The sequence below is a fragment of the Otolemur garnettii genome, unplaced genomic scaffold (genome assembly GCF_000181295.1).
Source record: "Otolemur garnettii isolate 467f Iridium unplaced genomic scaffold, OtoGar3 scaffold00047, whole genome shotgun sequence".
NCBI classification, from domain to species: domain Eukaryota; kingdom Metazoa; phylum Chordata; class Mammalia; order Primates; family Galagidae; genus Otolemur; species Otolemur garnettii.
In genome coordinates, this window is record NW_003852442.1 from 10988630 (window position 1) to 11001428 (window position 12799).

The window sequence follows — 12799 nt, forward strand, 5'->3', positions numbered from 1 at the left end:
GTTCTTGCATAATTTATTCATTTTCATGGCTGTATAACATTTCATTATATAAATACATCACACGTTATCCAGAAATTGAGGGGCATTTGTATTGTTTCTGGGTATTTTGCTAGTGTATTGGTGCCACCAGGGGTATCCCCAAGTGATTCCTTTGCATAGTCTAATTTAAGAACTACTACTTCTTTTTTATTTATTTTGGAGATGGAGTCTCACTTTGTCACTCTTGGTAGAGTGCAGTGGCATCACAGCTCACAGCAACCTCAAATTCTTGGGCTCAAGAGATTCTCTTGCCTCAGCCTCCCAAGCTGGGACTACAGGCACCCACCACAACAGCCAGCTATTTTTAGAATCAAGGTCTTGCTCTGGCTCAGGCTGGTCTTGAACTTGTGAGCTCCAGCAATTCACCCGCCTCGGCCTTCCAGAGTACTAGAATAACAGGCATGAGACACCACACCTGGCCTAGTATTCTTTTTTAATGGATAAAGAAATTTCTTACTGAGTTGCTATTGATTTTCATTTGAACAGTACTCATGATACACATAGGTGCAGATGTTTGACTGAAACATTGATTTTTCTCATCTGCCTATTTGGACTAATCACCAAGAAAGGTCCGTGTCAGTCTACACTATAGCTTTAACTGCTTCATGTGATTTTTGCAAAAAGCAATTGGAAAAGACGCAATGAACGCAGTTTACTGATTTCAGGTTGGAGAGCTTTTAAGCAAGAGGGAGATGTCTACATGCAGGATGCAGAAATGAATTGTGAAAAGGAAGTGCTTTCTTTAGACCTTTCTACGTGAGGTTGTAGCAGGGTCTATGAGGGGTCTGAACTACCTCTAAGTCAACCCTTTTCAGTGTGAAAGTCCTCCAAAATAAAGAGGCAGACAGCTGATTCCTCCTCACCCCCTGCCCTGTCCTGCCCAGTTTCTGATTTCAGGAACCACTTTGGCAGGTACACAGGGTCATGAACTTGCCAGGTTTCTGTGCTGTTTGTAAAAGAACAACATGGGAAAAGTCAAGCGTGAGGCAAGAGCTCAACTCTTAACAGGGGTGTTGTTTGTGGTTTTGTTACTGGAATATGCCAGTGTGCTGTGACCTTCACAAGGCCAAAGTTTTGTAGACCCAGGAATTACAACATCGAGAGGGGGGTGCAGTGGGATACTGGTGGCATAAAAGGGGCAGCTGGTGTCTGCACCACACTTTCCTTCCAGGGGCCAGACGGACCATGATGAGGTGGGTCTCCAGCTTTCCCTCCTCCCTTTTCTCCGGTTCTTTGTTTCATCCTTCTTTGTGTTCATTGTTAGAGATGCAAAAATACGATGAAGAATCAGGGCAGAAGGGCTAAATGGTGAAGGAGAGGCTTAGAGCATGAAATCTTCTTCTTTTTGTTCTCATAAGAGCCAGTCCTTTCAGACATCTCCTTTCCTAGGAGATGTGATTTACTCCCAGGAGCGTCTTCTTCCTTGAGGTTCCGAAGTTTTAGTCTTTACAGGCGACACCAGCAGCTCCAGTGGTAGGCTTCCTGGCTTACTGAATATATATATATATATGTTAGCTGATTTTTTCCTTTTTAAAAATGTATACGAAAGATCAAGAGAAATATTTGAATGACACAATTAAGACACTTAGATCTGGCTCAGCGCCTATAGCTCAACCGGCTAAGGCGCCAGCCACGTACACCTAAGGTGGCGGGTTCGAATCCCCAGCCTGGACCCGCCAAACAACAATGATGGCTGCAACCAAAAAAAATAGCCGGGCGTTGTGGCGGGCGCCTGTAGTCCCAGCTACTTGGGAGGCGGAGGCAGGAGACTCGCTTGAGCCCAGGAGCTGGAGGTTGCTCTGAGCTGTAATGTCACGACACTCTACCCAGGGGGACAGCTTGAGGCTCTGTCTCAAAAAAAAAAAAAAAAAGACACTTAGATCTTATCGAAATCAAAAGGCTTTTTGAAAAATTGAAATAACAAGACTAGAAACTTAATATAACTAACCAATCCTTGAATGGTCAATACTTGTCAGTGAGGTGGTCAGGTGGGAAGTGAGGCTTGTGCATCCTGCTTTCGGGAAGCCAGTCCTCTTCCAGGTAATGTTTGGCATTTGGGGATTTGATATACCATTTCCTAGAGGAAATCATAAAGTAATGGAAACAATCACATAAATGTTTTAAAATTTATATTTTAAAAACCATTATAGAAAATTTCAGAAAGTAGCATAATAAACTCCTATCTACTGTCTATCAAGTTATCTACTTTTTTTTTTTTTTGGAGACAGAGTGTCACTTTGTTACCCTGGGTAGAGTACCGTGGCTTCATAGCTCACAGCAACCTCAAACTCTTGAGCTTAAGTGATTCTCTTGCCTCTGCCTCCTGATTAGCTGGGACTACAGGCATGCATAACTGAATGCGGCTAATTTTTCTATTTTTAGTAGAAAAATAAATAGACCCTGCCTTGGAGTCTTGCTCTTACTCAGGCTGGTCTTGAACTCCTGAGCTCAAGTGATCCACCTGCTTTGGTCTCCCCAGAGTGCTGGGATTACAGGCGAAGTTATCTACATTTTATTAGCAGTTATCTTTGTAGCCCAGTACATTAGGGCTGCCTGTTAGAGGTCTCTCTTTGCTGGATAGGTCACATATGATTGCTAATTTAATGTGTCCTGAATGCAGCCAGAAACCGAGGCCCACCCACCTACATGCCTCCAGGTCTTGGTGATCCTTCTCTGAAGCTTATGCAAATTCCCTATAGATCAGAGTTTATGGAAGCTGGGTGTGCTCGGGAGCTGCTGAGGGTTCATATGGGTGGGTGGGGCAGCTTCTTGGTCCTACCCCTTATATGGATTTTCTTTTCTGGCTCTTTAATGGGAGATGTGTGCATATGCGTGCATATGCGTGTGTGTCTGCTGGGTACACATTTGTTCGTGTGTGTGTCTGCAGGGCGCACATGTGTCCGCAGGGTGCATGTGTATGGAGGTATGTGCATGTATCTGCGGGGTGCACATGTGTGTGCATGTACATGCCTGCTCTGAAGCAGGGAGACTACCTTTGCACTCCTTCCTGTATTCTGTCTGCAGTGCCCTGGGAGCTGTCGTTGCCCTCCTGCTCTGGGGACAGCTTTTCGCAGTGGACGTAAATGATGTCACAGATATTGCAGGTGGGTCTTAGGGTATGGGCAGGAACTGTGCATCCCCAGCACAGACCTACCATCCTCATCTCAGGGGTTTCAGTGCCACGAAGAACACCGGAGATCCTGCCAGAGATGTGAGGAGACATCTCTTTCCTTGGCTTCCATTTAGAGTGGAGGAAGGTCAATGTGGGTCTCTGGCAGCAATTTCTGAATATTCATCTCCTCTCTGGCTTCTTTTTCTTTGCAGACGATGGCTGCCCAAAGCCCCCTGAGATTGCAAATGGCTACGTGGAGCACTCGGTTCGTTATCAGTGTAAGCAATACTACCGACTGCGGACTGAAGGCGACGGTGAGGCCTGCACAAGTGTCTCTGTGCTCCCTACACACCCCGCCCAAACACTGCCATGATGGATGGGGCTGGGGTGACTGGAAGGAAGTTCACGTTTAGATCCTAATAATGATTTGGTGACCAGTTAACTGTGGTCTTTTAGGCACACTCGCTTTCCTCGGCCCCAGTTTTCTCTTTGTTAAGAGGCGGCAATGCCACGGAGCCCACCCATTTCGGAGGAAACTCTCTGACAGGAGCTCTGGCCAAAGAACAAATGACACCACAGGAAGAAGCCTTTATCTAGAAATTCTCCAGTGCTGGCACTACACTGAGGGCTTTATGTTTATTTGCTCCCTTAGTCCTCACAGCACCCCTCTGAAGAGATTTTTCTTTTTTTTTTTTAAGATAGAATCTCACTCTCTTGCCCTGAGTTGACTGCCATGGTATCATCATAGCTCACAGCAAGCTCAAACTCTTGGGCTCAAGAGATTCTCTCTCACTTTCTCTCTTTTTTTTTTATGGACAGAGTCTCACTTTATCGCCCTTGGTAGAGTGCTGTGGCATCACAGCTCACAGCAACCTCCAACTCCTGGGCTTAGGCCATTCTTTTGCCTCAGCCTCCCTAGTTGGGACTACAGGCACCTGTCACAATGCTCGGCTATTTTTTGTTGCAGTTTGGCCGGGGCCAGGTTCGAACCCACCACCCTCAGTATATGGGGCTGGCAGCCTACCCATTGAGCCACAGGCACAGCCCTCAAGAGATTCTCTTACCGGAGCCTCCTGAGTAGCCGGGACAATAGGTGCCCAACATGATGCCTGGCTAGTTTTTCTATTTTTAGTAGAGATGGAATTTCGCTCTTTCTCAGGTTGGTCTCAAACTCCTGAGCTCAGGCAATCCACCCTCCTTATCCCCCAGAGCTCTAGGATTACAGGTGTGAGCCACTGTGCCCAGCCTATTACTCTCATTTTTCTGAGGCATCAGAGGCACAGACAGGCCTAAGACCCACCTGCAATATCTGTGACATCATTTACATTAATTGTGAATAGCTGTCCCCAGAGCAGGGCAACAACAGCCTCCAGGGTGCTGCAGAGAATGCAGGAAGGAGTGCAAAGCTAGTCTCCCTGCTTCACAGCACGCGTGTACATGCACACACATGTGCACCCTGCAGACACACACGTTCAGGCAGCCTGGAAGTGGCAGAACCAGGATTTGAACCCCGAGCCCTCCCTGTACTGCCTGGCCATGACTGCTGTGGCCACATCCGTGCAGCTGGACTGAACCAGCACCAGCCCTTGGCTTCCAGCACGATGCAACTCCCCCTTCTTCTTCTTCCTTGTCATCTTTTAAAATTATTCTCTTTAAATACCTTCTCTCTCGATTCTTTGTCCATATTCGATTTTCCTTTTGACTCACTTTCTTCCTCGTTTCAGGAGTGTACACCTTAAACCATGAGAAGCAGTGGACAAACAAGGCCGTTGGCGAGAAGCTTCCCGAATGTGAAGCAGGTGGGAGCTGAGGGCTTGGGGTACAGGCTGGCAACTAGGGGACTGTCAGAGAGACACAGCCTGTCTGGGTGGCTTCCTCTCAGTGCACAAGAGCCAAGAGGAGAAATCAGGGAGCCACAGCTGCTCAGGCAGAGATGAAGCAGTAAGGTGATAACTCTGGGCAGAGCTCACTAAGAGTCTTGTTCATCTGGGCCTGGGAGGGCATGGGCTGAATCCACCATCTGTACTGCCCTCAGATCAGGAGATCCATGCATGCAGATAGCCAGCCCAGACAGCCCTTGGTCAAAGGTAAAGCAGGCTCCAGGAACAAGTCAGGTAAACATGAAATCTTAACCCCTGGTAGTGTAACAGGAAGCAGGAGACTTCTGTTTGTTTGTTTTTTTTTTGGAGATAAGAGTCTCACTATGTCACCCTCAGTAGAGTGCTGTGGCATCACAGCTCACACCAACCTCAAACTCTTGGGCTTAAGCTATTCTCTTGCCTCAGCCTCCCAAGTAGTCCCAGGGACTACAGGCGCTGTCACAATGCCTGTTTTTATTTTTTGTAGTTGTCATTGTTGTTTGGCAGGCCTGGGCTGGATTCAAACCCACCAGCTCTGGTGTATGTGGTGCCTTAGCCACTGAGCTAAAGGCACTGAGCCAAGACTTCTGTTTCTTGATATTGGTCAAAAAGTATCTCTCCTCCCCTGCCCCCCATGGAACAAGAGGATCTGGTCCTTCCCAGCTGCTTCTGCTACTAGCGGTGTGAAACTGCCTTGTGTTAACTGCACCATCTATACAATCTGAGTTCTAGCCAGTGCTACACATCTCTCTTTATCCAGAGAGAGTGAATTATCACAGCCCCTCCAGTGCATATCAGGGAATTGTGGACATTCTTTTGTGATGAATTGTTTATAAATATAATATAGTTCATTATCCAGAGCTCAAAAATCTCCGTTACTCATTTCTCTTGTGAGTTAGGAAACCAGGCAATAGAACTCTGGTTTGTGAAGTTAGCAAGTAAAAAGCCAAATTATTTTAAACTGTAAACATTGGAAACGAGATGGGCAGGGAGGAAAGGCAAAGCATTTCAGTCTTTCTAGCTTTGAAAGCAGAGGAGGAGGATAGCCTGGATAGCAGCTGGGGCCAATGCTTCTTTCCCTCCTTCTTGGATTGGGAGCCCCTTTTGCACCTCTGCTCATGAGTCTCTCTCGCTCTCCTTGACAGTATGTGGAAAGCCCAAGAACCCAGTGGACCAGGTGCAGCGGATCCTGGGTGGCTCTGTGGATGCCAAAGGCAGCTTTCCTTGGCAGGCCAAGATGGTCTCCCGCCACAATCTCACCACAGGGGCCACGCTGATCAATGAACAGTGGCTGGTGACCACAGCTAAAAATCTCTTCCTGAATCACACAGAAAACGCCAAAGCAAAAGACATCGCCCCTACCTTAAAACTCTATCTGGGGAAAAATCAGCCTGTGGAGATTGAGAAGGTGGTTTTTCACCCTGACTACTCCAAGGTAGATGTCGGGCTTATCAAACTCAAACAGAAGGTGCCTGTTAATGAGAGAGTGATGCCCATCTGCCTACCTTCCAAGGATTATGCAGAAGTGGGGCGTGTGGGGTATGTGTCTGGCTGGGGGCGAAACGCCAACTTTAGGTTTACTGAGTTACTTAAGTATGTCATGCTGCCTGTGGCTGACCAAAAGAAGTGCGTGATTCACTATGAAAACAGCACAGTGCCCGAAAAGAAGGGGCCAAAAAGCCCTGTGGGGGTGCAGCCCATACTGAACGAACACACCTTCTGTGCTGGCATGTCCAAGTACCAGGAAGACACCTGCTACGGTGATGCTGGCAGCGCCTTTGCTGTTCACAACCTGGAGGAGGACACTTGGTATGCGGCTGGGATCCTGAGCTTTGATAAGAGTTGTGCTGTGGCTGAGTATGGCGTGTATGTGAAGATGACCTCCATTCTGGACTGGGTTCGGAAAACCATAGCTGACAACTAACCCAAACATGGCCAGAAGCCCTTGCCTGAAAGCAAGGTCTCCCCCTGGTGGAGGGAAAAGTGGACAGGAGCAGATAGGGTAAGACACTGTCTGAAGCTGATAGGTGCCAGCCCTGTGTTCTGGGTCAATCAATAAAGTTTTCTCTTGACTCATTTCTGTGCTGTGTTTAGTCCTAGGTCTTTCTTATTCTTTCATTTATGGTCCAGCAGCAGCTGAGTGGTATAGCGTCTATAGGGAGTGTACAGAAAAGACCTCAAACCAACTGGAAACCCCTTAGGGTGACACCAACTGTTCCACCTTGGGGAATCCTGCTCACTTGAGTGCCTACTGAATGCCAGGTCTCAGAAAGGTCATCGTCATCTTTGTTCTATAGACATGGAAATGGAAACTGGGAGAAGTTAAATGATTTGCTTAGTGTTAGAAAGATATTCAGTAGTAAAGATGAACTTGAACCTAGGACTGTTTGAACATAAACTTGGAGGTCTTTCCACTGCATCCTGTCACTTCTTTAAAGTGAATTAGGAGAAAGGGTGCAGGCCTGGTGAGGAAGATGTTAGCTCAAAATGGGATGGAAAAAAGTGTTTTGACACAAACAGCACTTTTTTGTGTTCCAAACTACCAGCACTCCAGAAAACAAAGAAAGATGGTGTAAAGGAAGGATCTCTGGACTTGTTGGGTTTGAATCATAGCTTAGAGCATAAATTGGCTAAGTTCTTCAAGCATCCTGGTCTTTTCCATGAGGGGCTTAAAACACACAAGCTCTAAAGTCCCTACCAGCAATTTAACATTCTGGGACTCCATAGAAATTTGGGAGGTCAGAGTCATGTCCCCTGTAGGAGCTGCTTTTCCTACTTGGAAGAAACCTGCCTTCACTAGGGAACTAAATGCAAGCCATCTGAGTCTTACCTTCCAAAGACAGGGGTCTTGCTGTTAAGACCAGTCTCCCACTGTGGTTCTCAACCCCTGGGCCACTGTGGGGAGGCAGACAGATCTCTGTGGGGTGCCTCAATCAAGGTTAAAGCACAAAGCACGAGGGTGGGCCATCCCGGTGGGCTCCTTATCAGACCACTGAAATGAAAGGAACACGGAGGCACCCAGACAGGGTAAAGTCACCAAGACCTTCCCTGCACAGAGAATCAGCTGGCAGGCAGGGCTGAGCCCTTTGAACTCCTAATATGCCGTTAGAATACGGAAGCTGGTTTGCCTGCCCTGCAGTGATGAAACTTGATTTTTCCCTCTCCCTTTCCAAATGGGTTATCATGTTATTGACAACTCTCTATCCTATATTTCCGATTACCCAGTCATTTCCTTTTATCTAATCTTCCTGGGGTCTTGGGATTTTTTTAATCCTATTTTTGAATTTTTACACCTTTGTATCTTTTCATGAATGCTCTGTCTTAGAGATCAGAAAAAGGTTTCTGAGGAGTCAACAAGTTGCTGCATTGTCTCAATCTGCCACTTGACATGTGAGTTACTGTATGCCTCTCCAGCTACCCAGACTTTATACACTAAGTTGCTGTAAAGTCTTGTTACTTCCCCAGCGTCTCCTCTGTCAACCTCCAACTCAGATCAGGGTCCCCAGGGAACCCCAACAGGCTATGGACCTCCTGTGGAGGGTAGCAATGTCACAGGCAGAGCTCCGCCTCCCTTCCTGTCCCCACTATCTGCCCGTGGAAAAACTGTCTTCCACAGAAAAATCATCTTTCATGAAACTTAGGAACTGGGCCATATAGCAGGTGAGCAGTTGGTGATCTAATGAAGCATAGATCATATGTATTTATAGCCACCAGCCGCTCCCCACCATTCCCATCATTGCCTGAGCACTGCCCACACCCCCATCTCTCCACCCCTAACCTCCCTCTGTGGAAAAATTGTCTTCCATGAAACCGGTCCCTGGTGCCAAAAAGGTTGGGGACAGCTGGCCTCCCAGAAAAAAGGTTCTGGGAGTCTTATAAATAGGAAGCTCATCTAATGAAACTTTCTCCATATAAGCCTTTAGTACACTGACCTGTCCGCAACACATCCCCTTCTCATGCCAAAAATACAGCTTCTCCTCCTCATGGTGCACAGTGTCACTCGTGGCCCTCTCACTTATCAGGGTCTGGCCTCTACTGCAGTTCTCTCACATGCACCCTCAAGATCCACGGCTAAATTTCAACAGGTTAGAGCTAGAGGACCAGTGAAGACATGCACCTTTCATTCTAGAACCTGGGGAACAGACACTGGAAAAAACATAGTCCAACACTTAGAATTACTGAGTGTATTAAGTGGTTTCTGGTCACTACTCACGAGCAAAATGATGACAACAGAAAGCCTCTGGCATTTTCTTGATCATTGATCTCTCTGTCCAGCAGCCCTTGCCGTTCTGGACACCCCCTGCCATCTCGTCCCTGGGGCCTTTTTCCTCAGGGCTGAAATGCCCTCCCCTTTCTACATGAGTCATTTGTATCTACACAGCACTTAGCACAGGATGGGACATACAGGACATAGTCAGTAAATACTTATGGCGTGGAAAGCAACTGGGAAGGGTCAAAAATGTAAATTGAGACTTCAGAGAAAAATTCTCCAGAGCCTTCAGAAGGAAAGATAGGAGAATTTTCCACATGCAAGTTCTGAGTTTTTCCATCTGAGTAAACATAAAATCTGACTAACAGTGACTTAGGCAATGAAGACATTTTATTCTTTTATGGATGTTGGAAGGAGGTGGGTCTAGAGTTCACTCAGGAGCTCAATAACATCATCAGGGACCAGGCTCTTTTTATTGTTCCCACTACACTGATTTTTCATCCCGAGGTTGACAGCCTCATGGTGCTAAGAAAGCAGGATGTGGAGGAAAGCAGACAGAGGTGGTGGTGACAGGGTTTGTTTTGCCTTATTCCTGGAGTGGCTCTCTTATCAGCCCAGAAGCCTTCCCTCTATGGCCAGAATCAAGTCCTGCAGTCACCCCTCCTGCAGGAGAGGCTTAGAAAGGAAGCTGCTGGCAAATGGGGTGAAACTTTCAGTGACAGTGCTGCCCCGAACAGAATGGGGCTTCTGTCCCCAAGGTGGTCAGGGGCTGTCTAGCAAGTGATAAGCTGCCCAACGCCCTCCAGCTCTGTACCCATTTCCTCATCCTAGAAGGTCAATGCCTTGAGGTTTTGAAAAGAGAAGTAACTTGACCAAGGTTGTACTAGGTGACCCTGGAATAGCAAGAATTCCTCATAAAGTTTTTAAAATAGGCAAATCTCACAACAGTGACATTTCTTTCTAACAATTCTAACATCTCTTTTAGTTTTGAGCCCTGGAAGTATAATTCTGTGCCTCAGGAAGGGGTGGCAACTTCTGGGCGAGATTTGTTTCTACTTACCAAGAGTGGTTAATTCTTTGTTTCATTCAAATTTGGTACTGGAGGGTGTAGGTTCAAGTTCTCACTTCTTTGGCAATGTAACAACATAGAAGCTAGTTAAGTGAGCCAAACATGGCAGTGCTGTAACAGTCAGAGCCAGCAAGTCTCCAAAATAAAAGAAATGGGCAAGAAGAGCTATTCTCTATTCAGTAGAGAATTCATTATTCTAAGAGAAATTAGGTAATAAGGACTGGAGCTTTTGGGGGTGTGTGTGTCTGCATACACATCTAGTGTAGAAAATATGTATTTTTGCTCCTATGGGCACTGATTCTCCAATTTACTTGGTTATCAAATAAACATGGTTAAACTGAACTGGTTATTAACCAATGTTTGTGAAGATTCTGAACTATCTTTAGGTATAAAGAAAGCACACTATAAAAAGAAAGTAAAAACCACCCTGGGGAAAGTGAACACCACTGACTGACTGCTCTGAGGTTCACAGGGAGCAGATATGAGGCATCTCAGGTGGGCTAAGGAGCGATATTCTCCCCAGGGGCCAGAACTCTACATGCACGTTTGTCAAACCCCTTCTCTGCTGGGACACTGGACACATTTCTGAAGGACTCCAGAAAAACAGCACAGCTGGGACTCAGGTACTGTTTCCAGACGTGTTTTTCTCTTTGTCTTTGACAGCAGTTAGTGTGTTAAATGTCTTGATAGAGAAGGTCATACTTGGGAATATTCTTTGGATCAATAGGACTTTGGACAACAAGTTTTCCTCTCATTGCTCCTCGATAGATTACTTCAATCAAATCTATGAAGTCTTGTTTTGTTTTGAAACTTCCCACAAACTTAGTGTGATCTGGAGACCTAGACAGCACAAAAGAGAAACAACTGCTCTCAGAACTTTTAATAATCAGTTTCTGAAGACTTTCAGGATGAACAAAAATATCTTTGAGTGGGTAAGTATTAAAAAACATTTCAAACATCACCTATACTCATTGTAGACTTTTTTTTTTTTTTTTAAAACATAAAATCAGGCTGGGCGCGGTGGCTCATGCCTCTAATCCTAGCACTCTGGGAGGTTGAGGCAGGTGGGTTGCTTGAGCTCAGGACTTCAAGACCAGCCTGACCCAGAGTGAGTCTCTAAATATAGAAAAACTAGCCAGGTGTTATGGTGGGCGCCTGTAGTTCCAGCTACTCAGGAGGCAAGAGGATTGCTTGAGCCTGGGAGTTTGAGGTTGCCGTGGTATGTGATGCCACAGCACTCTACCCAGGGCGACAAGAATGACATTCTCTCTCAAAAATAAATAAAAAGAACAAAAAACCACCAGTGAGGCCAGAGGTCACTGTTTGGTATATGTACTTCCAATCTTACGGGTGTGTATGTGTACGTATGTGCACATGTATTTCTTTTTTCATAGTATTGGAAATTATATTATACAAACTATTGAGTAATATACTTTTTACCCAACTAATACATATTTCTTGTGAAGCCATTAATCTACAACATCATGTTAAATTTCTGGAAATGTAATTACTGGGTTAAAAAGTTTAAATACTTTTAAGTGTTTCATATATAAGGTCATAAATTGCCCTCCAAAAAGGCTATATCAAATCAATACTTACATCAACTAGATTCCAGAAGAATAAATAGCTCTAAAATGCACTTTCAAATAGACAATGATAAAAAGGCATACAGATCTAGACAAGTAGACACCTGAACCACGTGAGAAATGATAGATACATTCAATAATAAATGTAAAGAAAGTATTTCGACAGTAACTGGATGAAGCAGAGGCATTAAAGAAGACTTCACGTCACTTATTCTTGGCTTTGGTGAAGATTGATTTCAAAATTCTCCAAGTGGCAGAAGATAGGAAACACAGCGAGAGAGAAGCATATCCTAGTTTGCTAGAAGGAATGCTTCTTTTATAAATCCCACTTGCCAGGCCCAAAGGTTAGGAACAACTACATATTTTGTTTTAGATGAAATTCCTAGAAAACTTTTTAAGTTCTTTCCTTAGCTAACATAACTGTTCTATATTTTAGAGTTTCAGATAGTTAGTGTTTCATAAATTGTATTATTCCTTCATATTTAAGTTGGAAATTAGAATTTGCCAATCACACCTGAAACATTCTCATTTTGTACAAAAGTTTTACATAAAAAATTATAGACTATACCAACTGAGGAAACAATACTGATATAAGACTCACAGAGCCAGCATCACATGCAAATAGGTGAGATACTGCAACTCCTTAGATAAAAGACACTTTCAAGATTGTTATAGGTAGTCACCCTGACTTACCCATAATCCACTTTCATATGCTGCCCATTGAAGAAAAAGACAGTAGATGGAATATAGCTGATGTCAAAATACTGTGTATAAACGGGAGTTCGGTCCACATCTACCAGGTATATAGCGGCCATTTTACTTAGGTCAGAGGAGGTCTTAGAAAGCTGCAGATGACAACAGACATGTAGGTTACGATAGGAGAAGTAGCTAATGTGTCTTTTTTTTTTTTTTTTTGAGACAGAG

General features: G+C 45.1%; 2 protein-coding genes across 2 annotated transcripts in view; one reads left to right on the forward strand and one right to left on the reverse strand.

Moving 5' to 3' along the window:
- The first annotated feature begins 1132 nt into the window (after positions 1-1132).
- On the forward strand, positions 1133-7087 carry LOC100950304 (haptoglobin). The gene is made up of 5 exons (XM_012806141.2): positions 1133-1232; positions 3064-3143; positions 3364-3465; positions 4876-4950; positions 6156-7087. Exons 1-5 carry the CDS (start codon positions 1225-1227, stop codon positions 6932-6934), a joined length of 1044 nt encoding a protein of 347 aa, XP_012661595.2. The 5' UTR covers positions 1133-1224; the 3' UTR covers positions 6935-7087.
- A 3319-nt stretch (positions 7088-10406) lies between these two features.
- Positions 10407-12799, reverse strand: part of TXNL4B (thioredoxin like 4B) — a 6933-nt gene continuing 4540 nt past the window's right edge. Inside the window, exons 3-4 of the mRNA XM_003791392.3 lie at positions 12569-12720; positions 10407-11129 (exon numbers count right to left, since the gene is read on the reverse strand). Coding sequence (XP_003791440.1) covers positions 10964-11129; positions 12569-12720 — 318 coding nt within the window. The 3' untranslated portion in view covers positions 10407-10963. The remainder of the gene's footprint in view (positions 11130-12568; positions 12721-12799) is intronic.